We start from the raw sequence: 21994 nt of genomic DNA, 5'->3' as shown, positions 1-21994 counted from the left end.
GTCAAAAAAAGTTTAATTCAATCATCCAGAATATATTTTTAATAAAAAAACATTATGTTGATACAAAGATTTCTAGAAAAGTGAGGTACTTTTTAATTTTTCTTGCAAGTACAGAAATATAAAAAGCACATAAATGCTCAGGATCAAAGAACATGAATTCAGAATTCACAGCTCGTATGATAACAAAAAAGTACAAACGTCAATTCACCGGCAGTGTGACGGTGCGTTATCACGGCGATTCAGCAAAAAAGGACAACAAAACAAAGTAATTATTTATATTTTACTATTGATATCAGTAAAACTACTATTATTTTTCGCAAACAAATCCCCTGTTTGACTATTAACTTCATATTTATTTATGATGGCCAAGATTTTCATTGACTGAAACAGATCAGCTTTTAATTTTTAATGTAACACAACCAAGGAAAGGAAGAAAATAGATAACACGTAAACAGATGCTGATTTTACAGAATGACTTTCATGGCTGTATTTACTAATCTAAATCAACATGGTTTCTTCATTTATGAACCTTTGCATTACTAAACATCTGGAGCTATATCAACAAAGAATAATGCTGTTCTGATTGTAGTCGTGAAGATAATTTGTTGTTGTATATTTTGACTAGCTATTCCAGCGCAGTTCCTACCACCTTAGAGTCGCTTTTTTATTTTTCTCCCTAAAAAAACATCTTTGTACTTAGTATTATAAAAAAAAAAGAATTATCAAAATCGGTGCAGCTAATATCGAGATTTGAGCTTAGCAGAATATTCAGCGATTTATTTTTATATTATAGATTAATTATATACCTACATATCTTTGTTACCCATTGAAAAGGTATATGCTTTGCAAGAGAGATAAATATATAACTATCATCATCAGTTTAGGCTTTCTTCTAACTAGGTATGTCAGAATTGGCTTCTAGTCTCACCATATGCAGCTGAATACCTATTGCCTAGCGACTGCCTATTGAACCTCCTCCAATCCAGTTACCTAGGCTATACCACTTTACATACATTTAATACTTAACAACCAATAAAATGTATACTTAATCATTCGTAAAGTTTGTATTATCTTTATAAAAAATTCAACACAATGGATTCAGCAGTTTCTTAAAATTGACAAACATAAGTGCTTCTTATTCTATGAAGTTATGAAAACAAACAACAATAGACTAGACAAGTAGAGATAACAAACCAAACAGTGATAACAGTAGGTACTGTTGTATAATAATACCTTGTACGGTCAGCAACAAAAGTCACTGAATAAATATAAATCTTAAGAGCTTTTGTTTAAAATTAATATCAATAATAATCTGGCTGATAGCCATGGGCTCACTCCCAAAATTAGTATTCATTTTTGGGATATTTTTTAAGTTGTTGGAACACATAACCTACTCTTTCCTTCTCTAACCGCCGGTTTCTGAGCCCATTAAGCAGTAGTTTATCTATTCAATAGTGTTTTTTTCTATGAGTTTCAATGCTATTGAATGGATAAACTACTGCTAAATGTACCTCAAAAACCAGGGGTAAGTAAGGCAGGTAGCAGAATGGTATTTGACTCTGACTGATCACAAGGTCTAGATTTGGATTTCCAGTTTGCAGGAAATATTATGTCTTTTCTAATTTATATAAGAATATTTCAATAGTAGTAGCCCTAAGTATAGTAACATGCTTGGAAAATGGAATTAGGCATGCACCCTATTACGTAGGATACACTTCTGCCTGCACTTCAGTATATAACAGCCATGATATTAACACATTAGTTGCCAGCAACTCACTAAGCGGGTTCAAAAAACCTACTAAGTAGGTTTGTTGGCAGCGAAAGTGTTAAGTCTCTGTTTGTCAAATAAATGTTGTGGTTGAATGTACATTAACCACAATGTACACGAGTTTATACATAAATGTGTTTGCAAGTAATAAATATGTAATGTGATTATTTTACAGATAGCGGGGCACACACTGCACTTGTTATACAACTGACATGTTCAAAATGTCTTCACAGGTTAGTGATAACAATATATTTATTCTATTTATTTATTATTTTTATTTATTATTTTTATTTATTATTTTTATTTATTATTTTTGATTGTATAAAATTGTGCTTTAAATTACAAAGGACTGTTCTCTGTTACATCACAATGTGTTTCTTCAATTGGAACTAGTGATAATTATTTATAATACACACATAAGTTGGAAAAGTCATTGGTGTGTTGCCTCAGGTTTAAACAGTCGAGCACTTGCGTGGGAGATGCTATCTTAATGAATGAATCGCAGATTAACTAATATAAAATTCTCGCGTCACAGTTTTCGTTGCCATACTCCTCCGAAACGGCTTGACCGATTCTCATGAAATTTTGTGAGCATATTGACTAGGTCTGAGAATCGGCCAACATCTATTTTTCATACACCTAAGTGACACAATTTTTTTTTTATATTGCAAAGCAACGTTTGCCGGGTCAGCTAGTTACCTATACCTATACTATTGTATTGGAGTAAACCTGTAAAAAGGATAAATAAATAAATAAAAAAAAAACTTATACCACTCGGCTATCACTGCTCACCACTTACAACTTCTTTTATTCAACAGTTAGAGAACATAATAGCAGCATACCAGACACTGACGAAGATACCGTCAGTGTCTGCAGGTAGACTCAACAATGCTGGCCGGCAGGTCACCGCTAAATGGTCCGTGAGGAACTTGGACAAGGGAAAGAGTACCAAATACGTCTCCGCTTATACCTTGGATGATAATCTCAATGTTGTTGCTGAAAGTGATTTTGGTACCGATGTTAGTAATGAGTAAGTAATCCTACTATTCTACTTCCTACTAATATTATAAACGTGAAAGTTTGTGAGAGTTCCCGAGAGATTAGGATTTATACGGGTTTCCACGCGGAAGATGTCTCAGGCGGCTTTTTGTATCAAATATTTTGATGATACAATAATTCTGCCCCCGATAGTTGAGAAGACGCAACTAAAAAGAAGTAGAAACGGAGAAAATATTTTAATCTTCAAAAAAGTGTAAAAACGCATATCAAGGCGCTTCATTTTGCTAAGCTAAAACTGTAGCTATATAGAAAAAAAAACCCCGTCACAAGAGCTTAATCTCCTTTTGAAAAGTAAAAAATAGTTAAAGAAATTTAATCTTAAAGTACCTGAGAATGTATGAACAATTAAAAAAAAATACTTCGCGGTCGGTTGGGGACCTGGCTTGCTTAATTAGACTATATGTATTTATGTTGTTAGTTTAGGAGCGGTCCCCCAACGCGACGTATTTTCTTTTACGTCGGAGGTTAAAAATAAAAAAAAAAATGAACATGTGCATTTTTTGCTTTACCCCTTGGTACAACTGGTTGTCAGACTTTCAAGACAGCCGGGACCCACAATTAGGACGATTAATATAAACCGAACAATTTTTTTAGGTTGCTATCAGCTATTTCTCCTCGCGAGACGTTCAAAGCGCTGATAAGAGAAGAGAAGAACGGCAAAGAACTTAAGAAGCAATATCTAGAAGTATGGAACAAGAACACTCTGGCACATTGTGTGGACCTCACTGCTTTGGATATACATGGGGATGTCTATGCTGACTGTAAGTTTATAACATACGTATTATACAGGTTAGGCTTTTCTCTATACTAGTATTATAAAGCTGAAGAGTTTGTTTGTTTGTTTGTTTGAACGCGCTAATCTCAGGAACTACTGGTCCGATTTGAAAAATTATTTCAGTGTTAAATAGCCCATTTATCAAGGAAGGCTATAGGCTATATAACATCACGCTAGGGCCATTAGGACCGAAGAAGCAATGAAAAATGTAAAAAAACGGGGAAAATTATGACTCACGCGCAACTTCGCTTGCGCCACATAAGGGTCAGCTAGTCACGTATAAAATAACATATCGCTCACTTGCTACGATAATGTGACATTTCGAAAACCTCAATTTTACAGTATACCATTTTTAAACTTTTGATCGTCGCTAGTGCTACACTGCGATAGTTGCGTTACTTTCTCTCGTTACGCCGCCATTTTTGGAGTAAAATATATCGCGTTTTCTACAAAAACGCACATTAAGGCGGTTTCGAATAACTTAAAATATTTTTTTTGAATTTTTCGAATTATCACATTGTAGCAAGTGAGCGATGTGTTATAGGCAGGCAACTTAGTAGAGAGCCTTGTATGCAAGGTTCATGGGTGGCGTATACAAAATTCAGTTTTTTCAGCTGATGGTGGCCTGTTTTATACAACTAGTTTATTTTAGAAATACACAGACTTATTCATTATTTATTACTGAAAGGATTACTGAAAAATTAGTGTACTGATTGTACCGAGTGCCATTAGTCTATATTGCTTGTCATTCACTCATAACGTAGAAATAGTATAATTATCGTCGCTAATTAGAGTGATGTAGACTAATGACTAATTAGTCTACGTTTCCAGTCTAGACTAGACAAATGACTTAGGTACTTATTTGATCGAATTGATTGTCATTAGTGTAGTATCTGTTAATTGTTTTTCAAAAAGCCTATGTCTATATTTTTGGGATCTTTAAGTGATAGTTATCAAAATGACCTTAAATCAGGAAATTACTAATAAGGGATATAGGAATAGTTGGTGGCAAAATCATTTAATTTTTATTTGAACGGGTGCTCTAGATAGATGGACTACCTCAACATAAAGTTTATTTTTCCAGCCGAATTCTCTAGTCTAGACTGGTCTCATGATGAAACATCCCTGGTGTACGTCGCTGAAAGAAAACTGGAGAAGTCTGAACCTTACATCAAAAGGAAGGTTGAAGAGAAACCCAAGATCGATGGCAGCGGGGAAATTATGATTAAAAAGGTATTATTTTAACATGTTTGCACCGATTTTCCGCTAAAGACGCTATCTTTTTCGCTATATTATTTCAAAACTAGCGGACTGGCCCAACTTCGTCCGGTTATAGTCAAATTTTATCCCGTTGATTCCATTCCCGAAAGTAATTTTGGCCCATACTAATCTTGTCCTGACAAGTTACAAACATATTAAAAAATGAATAATCGATTTAGTTTAGTTGTTCAAAAGTTATACGCGTACATACATTTCGGTGATTCATTTTTATATTATGTACTAGCTGACCTGCGCAACTTCGCTTGCGTCACATAAGAGAGAATAGGTCACACATTTTTTATTGCTACTCTGCTCCTATTGGTCGTAGCGTGATGATATGAATGAATTTGAATATGAATATGAATTTTTCAAATCGGACCAGTAGTTCCTGAGATTAGCGCGTTCAAACAAACAAACAAACTCTTCAGCTTTATAATATTAGTATAGATTAGTATAGATATAGATTTCAAAATATAATATTTAGTTACAATAAAAGTAGGTAAAATACGAGAAAACACGCGTTATTCAGTCAGTTTTAAAACGTACTAGAGTTTATCGTTTTTTTTTACTATTTGAGTGGAAAAGTTTAATAATGTATTCAATAGATGGGGTAAGAAGCACTTCGTCAATCAAATTATAATCTTAAATTTTGTTTTCGGGAACGATTCTTATCAGAATGTCGAATATACCTATATACTTTCATGATAACATAATTTTTACCACTGATATGCATATTATTGTCTAAAACCACAATGTCCTACTTTATTTGTTATTTAATTATTTGTTACTCTTTCACGCAAATACTACTGAACAAACACAATAATTGGTAATTAGTAACACTATATTTGGGTATTTTATATAAGTTTAGATCTTTTTTGTTGTCTGTTTTTAATTTATATGTACATTATACCTGTAAATAAATAATAAAACCCCTACTGAAACATAGCTGAAGACCTAGAATAACACATAAGCTTCATTTAATCCCGACGTTCCTGAGGGATTGTGATTAACTCGGAAAGGGTTTTCAAGCGGACGAAGTCGCGAGCGGCCATTAGTATTGCAATATGTCTTAAATTCCTGTTGTCTCCAGGGTGAAGAGTACGTGTACAAGCAGGACTGGGGCGAGCAGTTAGGTGGCAAGCATTTGTCAGTGATCGTCGTGTGCAAGCTGCCGGAGGAAACCTTCACTGTGCTGGAGGGACTGCCGGAGTCTTGGTGTCCTGGACAGGTAACTATGGCTTTGTAAACTTTAGTGAGGCTTTTAGTGAGGCTGAACTTCAGTTACTATTGCTAAAACATATAACCTACCTTTGCTATGCAGAGTTGGGTGAAAATAGCTCTTGTACTACCGTAGGACATTATTTATTACTATGCAAAACTTTATACAAATGTAACTGCAAACTTTATGCAACTTTGAATGCTGGTTTAAAATTTGACTAAACATTACAATACCTTATTTACTATCCGAATGTTTTGATCGAATTACATAATAATATCGACCTCGGTCACGGGCAATTTAACTTTTTACTGCAGTAACACAGAATAACATTTATTATTATAATGCAACGGGTCTTAGAAGCGATAGAAAACTAACGGTTAGGATACCTTATTTGTTTACCCGAAGATTGGATGGAATTGCATCGAACGTGGTCACGGGCTTACTGATGTGGCTGCTAAGCGTCGCCGACGTCTTCTTTGCGCGAGTTTCTACGCTTGCCCTCGGTTGGTTTTCACCGATTTTATATTGTTCGGAATTACCGGTACTTGGACACACTTCACTAACGACTAAGACACGTAGCAATATAATATTATGTGTACAAATCGCGAGAGTCTAAAATCGTTAACAGAACAACATTATATAAAAATATTTTGTATTTCCAGGTTCGTTTTAATCCCGAAGGTACGGGCGTGGTGGGCGTGGCGTGGGCGACAGAGCCGCGCCGACTCGGTCTTATATTCTGTACCAACAGACCTAGCTATATCTTCAGTCTCAGTCTAGATGGCACTATCATAAGTTAGTATAGCCTTCATATCTTACTAATAAATATCGCGTCGTATGCAAGCTGTGATCTAAATCTAAATATTATATATAAAACTCAAAGGTGACTGACTGACATAGCGATCTATCAAGGCTTACTCCGACGCACGTACGCTGAGCTAAACTTTAATTGAAATTAATTAATTAATTTTAATTTAATTATTTTTTAAAGGGACCTCCTGCACTTTATTGCTCTTGTGTCCCGGAGAGTTTTACAAACACAAACAACGGACACAAAGAACATCTAGACCCGAAACAGCTATTTGTTTGATCGCCCAAATATTTGTTGTTCGAATATAACCCTCGACCGTTGAACTGGTAACTGGTAGTGGCGTGGCGACCTTAACCACTGCGCCGCGAATGTTATGTTGTATGAATGTTTATGTCCGTGCCCGACATTATTAAGCAATAGATTCCTCAAATAAAATCTATCTACAAGTTGAACCATGGATGCCAGATAGATAGAACTAATTACATGCGCTTTGCTTTATGTTCATTTTTTACCGACTCCGAAGGCGAAGACGAAGGCCATCATCTATCATGTTTGTTTGTTTGTTTGTAGAGAAGCTGAGTGGTAAAGGCTTGGCGGTCCGCTCCCCGCGGTACAGTCCACGCGGCGACCTGCTGTGGCTACAACGCACGAGGGACGGTCCGCACCACGCCTGCCATCAACTCGCTGTTATCAAGAAGGGCGCGGTGAGACATGTTGATTTAAATATTTACATACATAACATATAATTATAAAAAAAGGATAGCTATTCAATATTTTTAGACTCTTCCGTTACTGACTAACTGACTGATGGACAACGCACTGCCGAAACTACTGAGCGTAGAAACTTGAAATTTGCTGTAAAGATTCCTTAGGAAGTGTAGAGGTGTGGGCAGAAAGCTATTAGTAATGATCTTCTCCCTAATTCGGGAAGAGACCCTTGCCCAGCAGTGGGATAATACCTAAAGGATAAAAAAATATATAATCATAAAATTTCCATCATCAGTAGCGCGAGTCTGCAAATGGTGCCATCGAGTTTTTAAATCATATTATTATTTTTTACAATATACACTAAACACATTTTTCATTTGAATTCTTCTCTGTTGGAAATGCAGCCTAACTACAAGAAAAAGGTAAATAAATACAAACTTATTTTAGAAAATCACGGTTTGTATACAAGTATGCTCATTACTTAATTTCGGACTACTGAAATATCATATGATGTACCACATGATCACATGATAGGCTTGCTACACACATATTCGTTTCGATATTAATCGGCCTAGCCGGGCGGTAAAACCGAACAGGTTAGTCGAGTCGGTTTAGTTATGCGCTAAATATTACCTAACAGGATATATTATGTGTGTAGCAAGCCATACACTGTCGACCACGCTACAAATGCAGAGAAATAAAGAAATTAAATATGTATTATTTCCAGACGGAAGTGACAATAATCACGGACATAGTCCAAACGTCGACGGGCACGGAGAACGGCCACGAGTTCCACGGGCTGTACTGCCAGGCGCTGCCGAGCAAGTGCTTCAGCGCGGACGGGCGACGCGTCGTGCTCTCCACCTCGCAGAAGAACGAAGTTCGCGCTTATGTTATTGATATTGGTATGTACGAACACATAACTTTTGAATTTTGTTTTAAGTTTATACATGATAGAAATCGACTGCCTCTGTGGCGCGGTCGGTAGTGAATGCGACTGCCGCGCAATAGGTCTCGGTTTCGAATCGGGGCAAAAAGTAGTTTCTGAGTTTTCTGTTAAAAATTCTCAGAGATTGCCCGGAGGGCCGTCCTTGGAGAACACGTAAAGCCGTGAAACCTTGCATATTTGAGAGTTCTTTAAAATAGTTCTCTTATAACTCATTACTGGCACACTGCTTGGTGAAGGTCTCCTCCCGAACGAGGGAGGGGATGCAAAAGGTCCCAAAACCTGCACTACGCCAGATAGACTTAAGCCCCAACCCTCCCTCATTCCGGGAGGAGATGCTTGCTAAGCCGTGTCGCAGTTATTGGTTAAAATTATTTATTTTTATGCTTTTTTACATCGTAATCTAAACCCCATTTTCCACAGATACGGGTAAGATAGTGGATATATCAAACAAGAGAGCCCCGGGCTCGACCAGTGTGTTGGACACGCGTGCTGACGTCATCATCGCTTGCTACTCCAACATGACCACGCCTGGACAGGTACTGTAAAGCCGAATATACGTTTTAAACTAAATCGTCGACTGGGTCGGAAAAAAAAAATATGGCTGTGCACGCAATACCATAAAAATGAATATAACAACTCCTTAGACTTGCTACGCACATATTTGGTTCGGCATAATCGCCCTAGACGAGCGGCAAAACTGAATACGTGTAGATGAACCTGATCGGCACAAGCCGGACAAGTGAGTTGCTATGTGTTTTTTTTTTGTCAATGTTACGCTTAAAAGTCTCTAAATGATGTCTGGAATGTATTTGTTTACTCGTCGTGCCGTCGTCCATTTGTGTTAATCCAGGTTATAAACTATGTATGTATCAAATTTAATTTAAAATTCTTCGGTTGGGTTTTTCCGGTGTTAGTAATAAACATACATCCATACTCAAAAAATCGCATTTATAATAATAGAATAAAAACTACACAGATATTTCTGACTCCAAAATTAATTTTACTTCGTTTCTCACCGTCCGTCGAGAGCCCGCGATCAACTACATATAAGCTCGATAGATGGCGTTGTAGCATTACTCTGAATCACGCTATGGTTTCGTTACCGATGCCTCTATAAAGGTTCTACGGCAATGGCATCAAATAACGGGAATAATGGATTTATCAATAGTGATATATTTTTGTAATTGCCTCATAACTCGCATTTTGTGTTATGTATGGCGATTCATCATACACTGATAGACTTCGGTATACGTATTATCTTTATAGCGTGTACCTCTACTATTGCATTTAAAATAATACGTATGTAAAATGCAATGAACTAGCTTCGTCTAAATGATGCTCTAAGATTAGAAACCTCTTTTTAACTCTGTAGCTACTAAGTTTCGATATCAGATTCCCAAAAAGTAAAGCAGTATAAAACTTTATTTGATGCACATTTAATTGGACGCATTGCATACATAGCGCTACAGAAATTGATATAAGTCTTGTAAGCAGGGAGCGAGGGTGATAAAGCAAAATGCAACAAAGACGCATTCCTTGTCTACGTCTACGTATTATACGCCCGCACTCAACCCGCGCATTGCGTATAAAATCTTTAAGGGCATATTTTACTGGGATGATGAAACAAATAAAAAAAAATGTTTTTGTATGCGGACCCATTTTAAATTTTTTATGAGTATTTTTTGCTGTAACGGTAACGGAAATTCATCATATTATGTGAATTTCAGTTTCCTAGCTATTACGGCTTATGAGATACAGCCTAGTGGCAGACGGACAGACGGACGGACGGACAGACAGCGGAGGCTCAGTAATTGGGTTCCGTTTAATCCTTTTAGGCACGGAACCACGGAAAGTAATAATGTTTAAGATAAGGTAATAATGTGTTTTTAGGTGATTGTAGCAAGACTGCCTCCGGCCGGTAGCGAGGGTGACATCAAATGGTTGTCAGTGAGCAGTCCGAACGCGGCGCCCGCGTCCTTCGCCAGCTCCACCGTACAATACATGGAGCTGCAGCACGACACACAGGATACTGTCAGTAAGTATTATACTACTATCTGCCGGCGACTTTTAACATATTCTGATTCTAAACTAAACAGAGCTCGTATTATGGTAACCAGACATCTCATAAACATACTTATATACTTCTAAAAACATACCCAGCTTAGAACTGACTAGCTGTCAAAATTTTTCCCGTTTTTGTTACATTTCTTATTGCTACTTTGCTCCTATTGGTCGTAGCGTGATGATATACAGGGTGTAAATGACAGCTAACCGAAAACTTTACTGGTAAGTTTGTGACACTGTATGCGCGAAATTTACTCCAACGATATTTCTCGGACATGATTGGTTCCCGAGTTAGTCATATTTGAGCGTTCAATGTATAGTGAACAACGCGATGTATCTCCGCGCATGCCTACGAGACTTCTGGCGGCGGCGGCGCGCTGAGCGACGACATGTCGCGACGCGTCGTAGGTACGTACGCGTACCACCACGTCTATGCGCTCACTAGTATGCAACCCTATCATTAGATAACAATCTTATGTATCGTTTATGGTATCGTAAGTAGGCCCGTATGTTACAATAGCTCATAGTAAAATTGTAAGTAGGTAGGTACCTACTTGGCTTACGTGAAATCAAACAATAATAGCAAAATGTAACCAATAATAAGAAAGTGCTAAAACAAATTGTTATCAATGTCTATCAACACGCAAATACCTGGTGTATGGCGAGAGTTTGAGTACCTTATCCGGACGTACAGGTGCAGAGCACGCCGTGCACTTCCACGTGCTTCACCATACATAACACATCAACATTTCTTCCTATTTACGAACACAACTGCACTTCGAAAACAATAACAACAAAAATAATAACAATAAAAACACTAACAACTCAAAACCGAAACAATAACAAGTAATAATAAACAACAGTTCACACACGACACGACGAATAGGACATAACGAACGACACCGGTGAAGAGCTTCCGTCTTCCGCGAGCGAATTGCTCGAACTATCGATCAAAGAGAGCCGCCGGCGCGGGCGCCTCTCCGCTCACTCGCGCCGCCCCTCGCCCGCGCCACCCGCTCCCTCCGCGCCGTCCGTGCGCGCGCCGCCGATTTGGTGACGAGCGACGAGTTAGGATCCCAGCGAGAGATTAGATTCAATAAAATATTGATGTGGCATTACTATTTTTACTTGTCACAGTTGTTACTAGTTGCAGTTGAAAAACAGTAATATGACGGATTTTTTTTCATATTCATGTTGCATTGTGTAGTATTAACGAAATAATACCAAAAAAAATAAAAAAAAACGCATAAAAAATCGAAAAAATCAAGAAAAAACCGATGAAAATTTTCAACGCCATAAGCACCAGAATCGTGTCTAAAGTCATTTTTTTTTCGTTTTCGGTAGGCTGTCATTTACACCCTGTATAGCCTATGACCTTCCTCGATAAATGGACTATCTAACTCTAAAAGAATTTTCAAATCGGACCAGTAGTTCCTGAGATTAGCGCGTTCAAACAAACAAACTCTTTAGCTTTATAATATTGGTATAGATAGTCGAGCTCATAACAATAATATTTGTCCCGAGTGATTGGAACTCGGCGCTACGGTTATTGCAGCGAGGTGACCACGTTAACCACTGCGCCAAACGTGCTGTTCTCGCGTGAAGGACTTTGGATCTCTAATCACATATGTACGGGTTAACTTATGCTAAGTGTTAAGTAATAGATATTTGTGTAATGCAACAAGTATCTGTGCCTGGTTGTAAATGTATCTATATAAGTATGTATTTAGAAGGAATAAAGTATGTACGGGTTAACTTATGCTAAGTGTTAAGTAATAGATATTTGTGTAATGCAACAAGTATCTGTGCCTGGTAATAAATGTATCTATGTATATAACTATGTATTTAGAAGTAGTAAAGTATATTTATTATATCTACATATAATCTGGTTACTATAGTACAAGCTCTGCTTAGTTTGGAATCCAAAACTGTGTGTTGTCGGTCATTACAAACGTGCAAACTACGTCATAATTAAAAGAATCATAGGAGTGTGACAATGTGTAAGTGCGAGCGAGAGACTCTGATACAATGACATGACTTAGTTCGCAAGTTTGAAATGGCCCGAGTATAGTTGTTCAGAATCAGAATCAGTCATTTATTCACATGAGATGGTATTACAAAAGTTGTTACATATTAATTAGTACAATGCACAAGGACATCTCACCTATATGTTGAATGTTATTAAGTTATATTTTAACTACAGAATCGTTCAACGCGATATACTTCGCTCCGAAGGCCGACGACGGTAAGAAACTGCCGTTGATCGTGTGGCCTCACGGAGGACCGCACTCCAACTTTGTTAACGGCTTCTCGTTAGAAGCGGCGCTGTTCAATATGTTAGGTAAGTAATTGTATAGAATTGTCTTAGTTTTTAAGTTATACTGAGTTCAAACAAAACGTAAGTTTAAGACCTTGTGAAAATTGTGTAGCTACGGTATGACTACGCTGATATTATATTATAGCTTTATTACCTGGGCACCATCGAACCTAATCAAGAATTGTAATAACTATTTTAAGATCATAATATTGAGTATTCTTATTTCTTTCGCACACATACTTTCCTAGTGTTTAATCTTCATTACCTAATCACACTAGTATACGTACATAAAATAACTAGAATAACATCCACAAATAATTTTCCTAAAGGTAGTCAGAAACAAAATTACATTACAGGTTTTGCAACTTTACAAATCAACTACCGGGGCTCTACCGGCCAAGGAGAGGCTACTGTCACATGTTTGTTAAACAAAGTAGGAGACTATGACGTCAAAGATTGCAAATTAGCTACAGACGAAGTGGTTAAGAGCCATAACGTAGATGAGAGGAAACTGGGACTGTTTGGTGGGTCCCATGGTGGGTTCCTGGTCACACACCTTAGTGGCCAGTATCCGGAGACGTACAGCGCTGTTGTCAGTAGGAACCCTGTAACGGATATCGCCAGTATGTTTAATTCTACGGATATTGCTGATTGGTGAGTTGCATGCTTTCTGAATTTATCGAAATTTGTGAGAAAGATTTGGGAGAAATGATGCTACAGATACACAGAACCGAATGCAAAAATATTAAAACATTTACATTTTAATAGATACAGTATTCAGATGATAATATATTTACACAGATTCTCAGACAAATAAATACACGGTCATTCAAATACACTGACGCATTATACACAAACATTTATATACAGTGACACACACAGATGTACGTTAAACTGTGTCTCTATCATGGCATCAAAAAGTCTTTCAAATTAATTTTATGGCTGTATATTTTTTTCTTTTTGGTATTTTAAAATTATTAATGATTAATACATTAGGAAGTATTAAGCGGTAATTGAACACGTTTTAATAGAAAAAGGTTTAGTGACAGCAAAAATAGAGATAAAAACTGTAAAAAATATATTCTGGGATATAAAATATCTTCTATTATACCTTGCTATTGAAGATATGCGTCGAACATAGAGCCTCTGAGACACCAAACATTTGATTGAATTAATTTTGTTTCTGCCTGCCTTATTATTCTATGTACCTATATGTAAAATAACAGTCTGTTCATGTACTAACTATATATCTATTTTTCATATCGTAAAGTAAATTTCTTTGATCACTATTCCATCTTACATCCTTAGTAATATTCTATTTTTTATCTTTATATTTTTTTATCTCTGAAAGCGTAGGTAGAGTCTAGAGCAGAAGGATTTTTTCCATTTCACAGTTCTCGTGTGATATTGGGACATACTAGTGCCTCATATTGTCACTGTTTCAATTAAAATTTGCGTAATTCAAGATTCGTGACCGCCGTGATCGACTGTCTTTTCATGATAAGAAAACAGCTCCGTGCCAAGCTTTCATTGAAACGAGTCCACTGTGTTGATTTATTAAGCGTTCTAGTGTTTGTACAATACACATGTGCACTTTCTATTCCCTCAATCTCATAAGTCTGTAGGACGGTGACCGGCACAACCATCGAGAGGTCAGGCGCAGGATAGACTCTATGTGCTCTAAGATGTACTCTTACCGTCGAGACGTAAGGCGCATGACAGAATCCTGCTCTAAGATATACTGTTAAATAACAAAGCCAGTCAATTATTTATTTTATATTAAAGTCAAATAAATCCCACTAGGTTTTGCATCTGCAAGTATAAACTTCCGCGGCTCGACCGGCCAAGGCGACGCGAGCGTGCATTCTCTAATATCACATGTCGGAAACTATGACGTCAAAGATTGCTATCTCACTCTTACAACATTGTTAGAGCGAGACGAAATATCGAAAGACAATGTCTTTTTGCTTGGAAAGAGTTTTGGTGGTTTTACCGTGGGACATTTGGCTGCTGAATACTCGGATATGTTCAAAGCTATGGTTATGAAGAACCCATTGATAGATTTGGCGACTAAAGGACATTATGCTGATAATTCTGATGGGTGAGTTTGTTTCTGTGATTGGTCAGGCTCTGTAGTCTCATTAATGAAAGAACTTGTTTATTTGCGAATTTACTATTTTATCTCTTTACACGCAAACGGGATATGCTGTGTCCGAAGAGATGGTAATAGGTATTTTTTTGTATGACGCTGCTGCTTAGGTAAAACAAAATGATCGAATATTTAGTTCGTAAAAATAAAAATGTGTTCAATTACTGCTGAAATACTGTGTATCATATATATGTAACAGCACTTGAGATAGATTAATGTTATACTGTTGACATCTACTAGAGTAGAATCGCCGACCCGCCAACTCATTTCGACGCCTTGATAGCGACATGTGATGGCGACTGCCTTTTGACAGCACAGCACAGGTTTCTGAAACGACTTTTTTAAAATAAAGCAAGGCCGACATAAAGCCGTCTATATGCGCTGGCGGGTCAGCGACTGTGTGGACTACTTAGGCCCTTCGTACACAAGGCTACGCAAGTTTTCGATACTTAACAATTTTAGTCTTCAAGCGACTACCGCCATACAAATCCAGTCGCGGAACAGATGTCGGCGACGGGACTCATGTACGAACCCCATTAGTTTTGTATAGCGTTAGTCGCTTGAAAATACGCGACTATACGAACCTCAATGGATTTATTTAACCCTAGTTGCTTGAAGAATTTCTGAGTATCGAAGATTTGCGTAAGCTTGTATACGAGGCGCCATTCAAGTCAAAATACTAAATGACCATTTAATTTTATCTAGGTGTGCGGTAGAAGCCGGATACACATTCACAGAAGCTGGCCCTATATCCGAGGAGCAACTGCTCGCGATGCGTCGTTGCTCCCCGCTCGCGCACGTGCACAAAGTACGGGCGCCCACCGCTCTCATGCTGGGCGCTGCGGACAAACGTGTACCGCACTTCCAGGGACTTGAATATGCAAGGCGGCTTAAGGCCAACAATGTGCCAACTAGGTATGTATTGTCGTTAATTTAATATCACGCTGTTTAATTATTCATAGTTTAGTACAATATTTTAAAACAATAATTATGTACAGTCTGTAAATGATTAAAGTAAAATTAATTTTATCCATAAAGCTTGCTGGATTAAAAATCTTCTGTATTTAGTCCAAATCAAAACAACAGTAATATATAAATAATTTTGTGTGTGAGGCAAGGCGCTCCGAGGAAGTATAAAAACAAATCATTTAGTCTTCCTTTCTTCGTAGGCTGACGTCGATCAAGTGTTTATGGTTAACTGTACAGGAATAATGACGTTTGCGGCAGATATTTATGTGTTATTACTATCACTAGATGTGATCGACAGGCCTCATTTTCTCATAATAATATGTAACGTGCAACATTCAGAGGAGTGACGAAACGCATAGACATCCGATGTTACATAAATCGCATTCTACAAATACGTATATACGTATACATCCGTATACGCACTCATGAGTACGTATACGTATTTACATGATCGTGGACGTACTCAATAAGCATAAAATTATTTTATAATTTAGAGATATCAATTTAATGATATCTATTATTTCACCGAATATGTGTTTATTTCCAGGATATACATGTACGACGACAATCATTCGCTGTCGTCGGCGCCGGTCGAGATGGACAACCTGATCAACAGCGCGCATTGGTTCATGGAGCATCTCAACTTATAGCATATTACCTCTAACCCATACAAGCTCATTACTACAGCGTTAGGAAACCGAATTTTTGTATTTTTCGATTAAATCTTATTAAATCTTTCTTGTAATTAAGGTGTTTTATTGTGATGTTAACCTGATTGAGTGTATCACGCGTCAAAGGTCTGCGAATACGCGAATACTGAATGTATTGAATACAAGCTGTCTTACTAACAAACGTAGTGTAAGCTCCGACTAGTTCTAAAGGCAACGACGACGTTATCAATCTGTTCTGTCATCTCCTACATTTAAGGACGAACATTTACTACGATTCATGGTACGATCACCTTGACACCTCAAAATAAAGGTAGTTCATAGATTTTATAGGTATCAGATACCTGTAACTGAATTCTCTACTATTATCGACTACCGATAACCGACCTGTCTTCGAGAAATTTTGTATAAAAATCTGATCAGTGCCTCTGACGGGCGTCGTAAGAACTTTATTTTCAGTACATTCTAAATGTCAAAATTTCGATAATCGACAGTACCGACCGAACAGAATCGCGCTACGGTACTTACTTTCAAACTACACGATTACTTCAGTAAACTTGCTATAAAGGTTAGCTTAGCAATTGTCTAATTAAAGCGTAACAGGCTACTTTTATTATTAAAATGGATCTTCCTTTTTTAATAAAAGCCATGGATATATACTAGAAAACATTATATTATGACCAATTACAAGCAAATAAATAACAATAAATATTAACATCGTCCGTCGTGGAGCGTATCTACAACTAAATATTAGTTCGATAGATGGCGTTGTAGCACAATATTCTAGATCGCGCTATGGTTTCGTTACCGATGCCTCTATAAATACTAAACAGTGCCTTTAAATAATAACATCAAACCATTTTCATGCCATCTCATTTAAGTAGTATAAGTAGGAACAGTACACCTTATTTTTGGAATCACCGTCATGGCACATTGTCATGCGCGGTGATTGATAATACTTGCATACATAAAACAACGCCTTTCATACACGAAGGCACAGGCAGAGGTGTAGGAAATACACCTATGTAATGTGTTATTCCCATGTAATAGGTGCGAGCCTGTTGCCATATGCCGTACACGTTACCAAACTCCGAGCGACTTTTGAGAAATAATCTAATTCAAATTAGAACGAGTATCTACCCAATCTTAAATCTATAAGCCCTGATTTTATGCTTTAGGTCGCGGCAAAATACCTACCTACTTGGTGATCGTAAAGAGTACACAAACTTTACTCTACCTGAGTCAGAGTTTGAGGTAGTATGAGACCTGGCAAAGTTCATAGTATAGTTTTCATCCCTGAAATCCTGTGGGAACGGGAAGCAAATACAAATATATACCGAGTCCATTCTGTGGTCTCAAACTAAAAATAAACATTGTACATAATTATTATCTACAAGTACATAGCCATATAACTACGTGGGCGGAGTCGCGGGCATGAGCTAGTCTAATAAAAAACAGGAATATATCGACGTAAAGTATCGTGGGCTAATATTTTGATAGCCAGTTAAAATAGGGGTGCATAGTGCACCGGCGCGATCGAACTGAGTGCCAATAAAAACGCAGGTAAATTACATGGCTAGGTAATAACCTTTATGACGAAAATATAAAACAGAAGAACAACGTGCTTTTTATTAAATTTTCTGTTGAAATAAAATTGAAAGGCTAAGTTGGCAACCGTGTGGATCGATCTCTGAGGTTAGGCTTGCCGAGGTTGTTCTGTGGATGCGTGACCATCTTGTACATATCGAGTTCCTCCGGGCTCCGTGTTTCGGAAGGCACGTTAATTTTGGGACCCGGCTGTCATTTTCAAAGATCTTTGACAATCGTTAACAGTATTCAGAAGCTTGAAAGTCTGACATCCAGTCGAACCGAGGATGTATTTCATACACCTCTACACACAGGCGTGACATATTAATTAAATAAAACAGGTACTTATCTGTTTTCATTTCAATGTTGTAACGTACTTATATTACTGTTATTCTCGCATGGTATGACTTCTCCCCTTATTATTAAAATGGATCTTCTTTTTAAATAGCCATAGATATATACTAGAAAACATATCATATTATCGAATACAAGCAAATAAATTAAGACTAATATTAACATCGTCCGTCGCGGGCCGTAATATTAAATATTAGCTCGATAGATGGCGTTGTAGCACAATATTCTAGATCGCGCTATGGTTTCGTTACCGATGCCTCTATAAAGAGTAAACAGTGCCTTGAAATAATAACATCAATTCATTTCCGTGTCATTATCTCATTTAGTATAAGTAGGGACAGTACACCTTATTTTTGGAATCACCGTCATGACACACTGTCATGGTCGGTGATTGATAATACTTGCATACATAAAATAACGCCTTTCATACCCGAAGGCACAGGCAGAGGTGTATGAAATAAACCTATGTAATGTGTTATTCCCATGTAATAGGTGCGAGCCTGTTGCCATATACCAAATATGCTATTGAGAAATAATCTAATACAAATTAGAACGAGTATCTACCCAATCTTAAATCTATAAGCCCTGATTTTATACTTTAGGTCGCGGCGAAAAACCTACTTGGTGATCGTAAAGAGTACACAAACTTTACTCTACCTGAGTCAGAGTTTAGGGATAACGTTTATTACAAAGGCAGTATGAGACCCAGCGAAGTTCATAATATAGTCTTTATCCAGAAATCCCGCGGGAACGGGAAGTAAATACAAATATAAACCGTGTCCATTCTTGGGTCTCAAACTAAAAATAAACTTTACAAAATTATTATCTACAAGTAACTAAGTCTTATAACTACGTGGGCGGATTCGCGGGCACGAACTAGTCTAATAAAGAACAGAAATATATCGACGTAAAGTATCGCGGGCTAATATTTTGATAGCCAGTTAAAATAGGGGTGCATAGTGCACCGGCGCGATCGAACTGAGTGCCAATAAAAACGCAGGTAAATTACATGGCGAGGTAGGTAATAACTTTTATGACGAAAAAATAAAACAGAAGAACAACTTGCCACTTAAAAATCTTCTGTTGAAATACAATTCTAAGTTTTGTGGTAATAAACATACCTCACTACTATCCCACTACTAGGCAACGGTCTCATCGCGTAATGAGGGAGTCCACCACGCTAGCCAAGTACGTGAGGACTTTGCATTCCCTCAAGAGCTGTGTTAAAAAACTCTCAGGCATGCAGGGTTGCAACACGATGTTTTCCTTCACTGTTGGAACAAGTGCTATTATTTCTAATAGGTACACACTTAACTCCGAAAGTCATTGGCGTGTTGCCTCGGTTTCGAACAATGGATCACTTGTGTGGGCAGTAGTGGCGGTATACAACTCTCGGGTTCAATTCCCGGGACGGGCAAAGCGTTATTGGTCTGGAGTCTGGTTATAATCCCGATTTATAACAAAATGCTTGCTTCAAATTACGTGGGACTAACATTGTAAATGGCAAAACGTGGATTCATTTATCACAGGCGTGATGTTGTAAATAAATAAAATATAAATGTTCTTCATTTCAATGTTGTAACGTACTTATACTTTTGTTATTCTCGCATGGTGTGACTTCTCCCCTAGCGTGACAGGACAGGTGGGTAACATGTGTTGCGCGGGCGCAATATGTCCACAACGGGTTACAACCATAACAATTATGTACTAATTAATTAGTTTCAAGTGCTTTTGCGTATTAGGTGTTGTACGTGCATTTATTGACACAGTTTTATACATTAAAAGTTAAATAAAAAAGAAGTTTTATAGGTAGGGTTTACCTACAGGAAAAGTTGAATTCATTAAAATGAAAGACGGAAAAATTCATTAGTGTAGACAGCTGTTTATACCTATCAAATTAAAAACTCTTGTGTTTTCAGAACATTCAAACAATGACCCTAAAAGCCTAATCAAATCTTCGATTGTAATAGTCTAACAGAAAACTTCAAAAATATTTTACCCTAACCGAAATTCGATAAAACAACCCCTTACTTAACTATCTTCCAATCAATGCTATAATTACATAAATAAATGCCAAAGCCATTAAAAATCTCATAAACTAAATCACCAATACAATAAATTAGTTAAATAACAAAAAAAACCGTGACGAAATATAATTGTGAATGTTTTCCCGCGTTTTTTACCCTCGCGGCCATATTGCATATTGTCAGGTGAAAGCGCGCACCGGAACGTTCGTACCAGTCTCTGTGCCGCTACCGAATTCATCCCTTATTTAAAAAAAGTAATTGCATAGGGTCTATTTTTCGAAATAATACTATTGAGGGATTCCGGTTGATGACCGAGGCTCTATGTTTATAAAAGTGGGTAGATAGGTAGGTAGGTACCTATATGAGTTACGTACCTACTTGTAACTTTGCAAATGGAATTTTGGTTACATTTTGTTGTTCGCTTCAATCACTACTTCATCCATATTTCGACCTGGTCTACCAAATTACGCGTCTCAAAGTGCAAGGTTGTTATTACGAATTCACGATGTTTTCCTTCACCGTTGGAAAAAGTGATAATTATTTCTAATACACACATAACTTCGAAAAGTCATTGTCGGGTTTCCTCGGGTTCGAATCTGCAACCACATGCGTTGGAGGTAACATAATATGCTAAAAACTAGACAAATGAAAAGTACGTAAGTAACTGCGTTTTCTTTTGACACAATAAAACTATCTAAACATAGTTAAATCCAAGTCAAATTACGCGTTTATCCCTAAATAAATAAAACTCTTCAATGAAAAAGAAACAAAAATGTCTTAAAAATACTTTAAGCCTTTACTTATTTAACCCAGATTGACCTAAATGCTATTCAATCTAAAGCTTCAAATGCTTCTAATTCTGACGATTACAAGAATCTTTTACAAACAGTTTCATTGAAAATCGTTTAAAATCACGTACATACATTATAAGCCTGAGACGTAAGGGCGGGTTTATTGCCCCCGACCTTTGGTGACTTCGATCAGACGCGCATTAACATAATTACTGAAGTTGTGCTCCTTACAAGTTCATTGTGTCATATTGCTTAATGATGTAGGCGTAGCTTAACGATTATGTTCTTCAGTACATAGTATAAAGCGAAGTCGCTTCCCGCGTCTGTCCTTAAAACTACGCAACAGATTTTGATGCGTTTTTTTAAATAGATAGGTTAATCAATCAACAGAAAGGTACGTGTGCATTTGAACCGGGCGAAGTCGGGACAAGCCGCTAGTATGTAAGGACTAAGTACTTGACAGGATGGTTTATGAAATCGTTATTAGATAGTCGGTCCATATTTCGACCAAAAGAGGAA

General features: G+C 37.3%; 1 protein-coding gene across 3 annotated transcripts; it reads left to right on the top strand.

The window, feature by feature from the left end:
- The first annotated feature begins 129 nt into the window (after window positions 1-129).
- On the top strand, window positions 130-16793 carry LOC142974631 (acylamino-acid-releasing enzyme-like). Of its 3 annotated transcripts, none has more exons than XM_076117076.1 (16): window positions 130-265; window positions 1944-2001; window positions 2587-2798; window positions 3422-3588; window positions 4687-4835; window positions 5953-6090; window positions 6744-6876; window positions 7463-7596; window positions 8005-8022; window positions 8328-8505; window positions 8970-9085; window positions 10440-10584; window positions 12817-12954; window positions 14734-15031; window positions 15785-15994; window positions 16596-16793. In XM_076117076.1, the coding sequence occupies exons 2-16, from the start codon at window positions 1981-1983 to the stop codon at window positions 16696-16698; spliced, it is 2160 nt and encodes a 719-aa protein (XP_075973191.1). In that variant the 5' UTR covers window positions 130-265; window positions 1944-1980; the 3' UTR covers window positions 16699-16793. The 3 variants fall into 3 exon arrangements, with proteins under 3 accessions (XP_075973191.1, XP_075973190.1, XP_075973192.1); XM_076117075.1 differs by lacking the exon at window positions 14734-15031 and adding an exon at window positions 13287-13584 and having other exon boundaries at window positions 134-265; XM_076117077.1 differs by lacking the exons at window positions 8005-8022; window positions 14734-15031 and adding an exon at window positions 13287-13584 and having other exon boundaries at window positions 136-265.
- Window positions 16794-21994: the final 5201 nt, after the last annotated feature.

This window comes from Anticarsia gemmatalis, chromosome 8, assembly GCF_050436995.1.
Source record: "Anticarsia gemmatalis isolate Benzon Research Colony breed Stoneville strain chromosome 8, ilAntGemm2 primary, whole genome shotgun sequence".
Taxonomy (NCBI): Eukaryota; Metazoa; Arthropoda; class Insecta; order Lepidoptera; family Erebidae; genus Anticarsia; species Anticarsia gemmatalis.
Note: the sequence above shows the minus strand (reverse complement) of the source record. Positions and strands in the feature narration are given on the sequence as shown.

Bases quoted from the DNA above. Each gene is read 5' to 3' on its own strand.
- LOC142974631 (XM_076117076.1), top strand. From the start codon at position 1,981: ATGTTCAAAATGTCTTCACAG. The intron at 6,091-6,743 runs GTAACTATGGCT...TTGTATTTCCAG, and splicing joins AGTCTTGGTGTCCTGGACAG to GTTCGTTTTAATCCCGAAGG. The intron at 15,995-16,595 runs GTATGTATTGTC...GTTTATTTCCAG, and splicing joins GCCAACAATGTGCCAACTAG to GATATACATGTACGACGACA.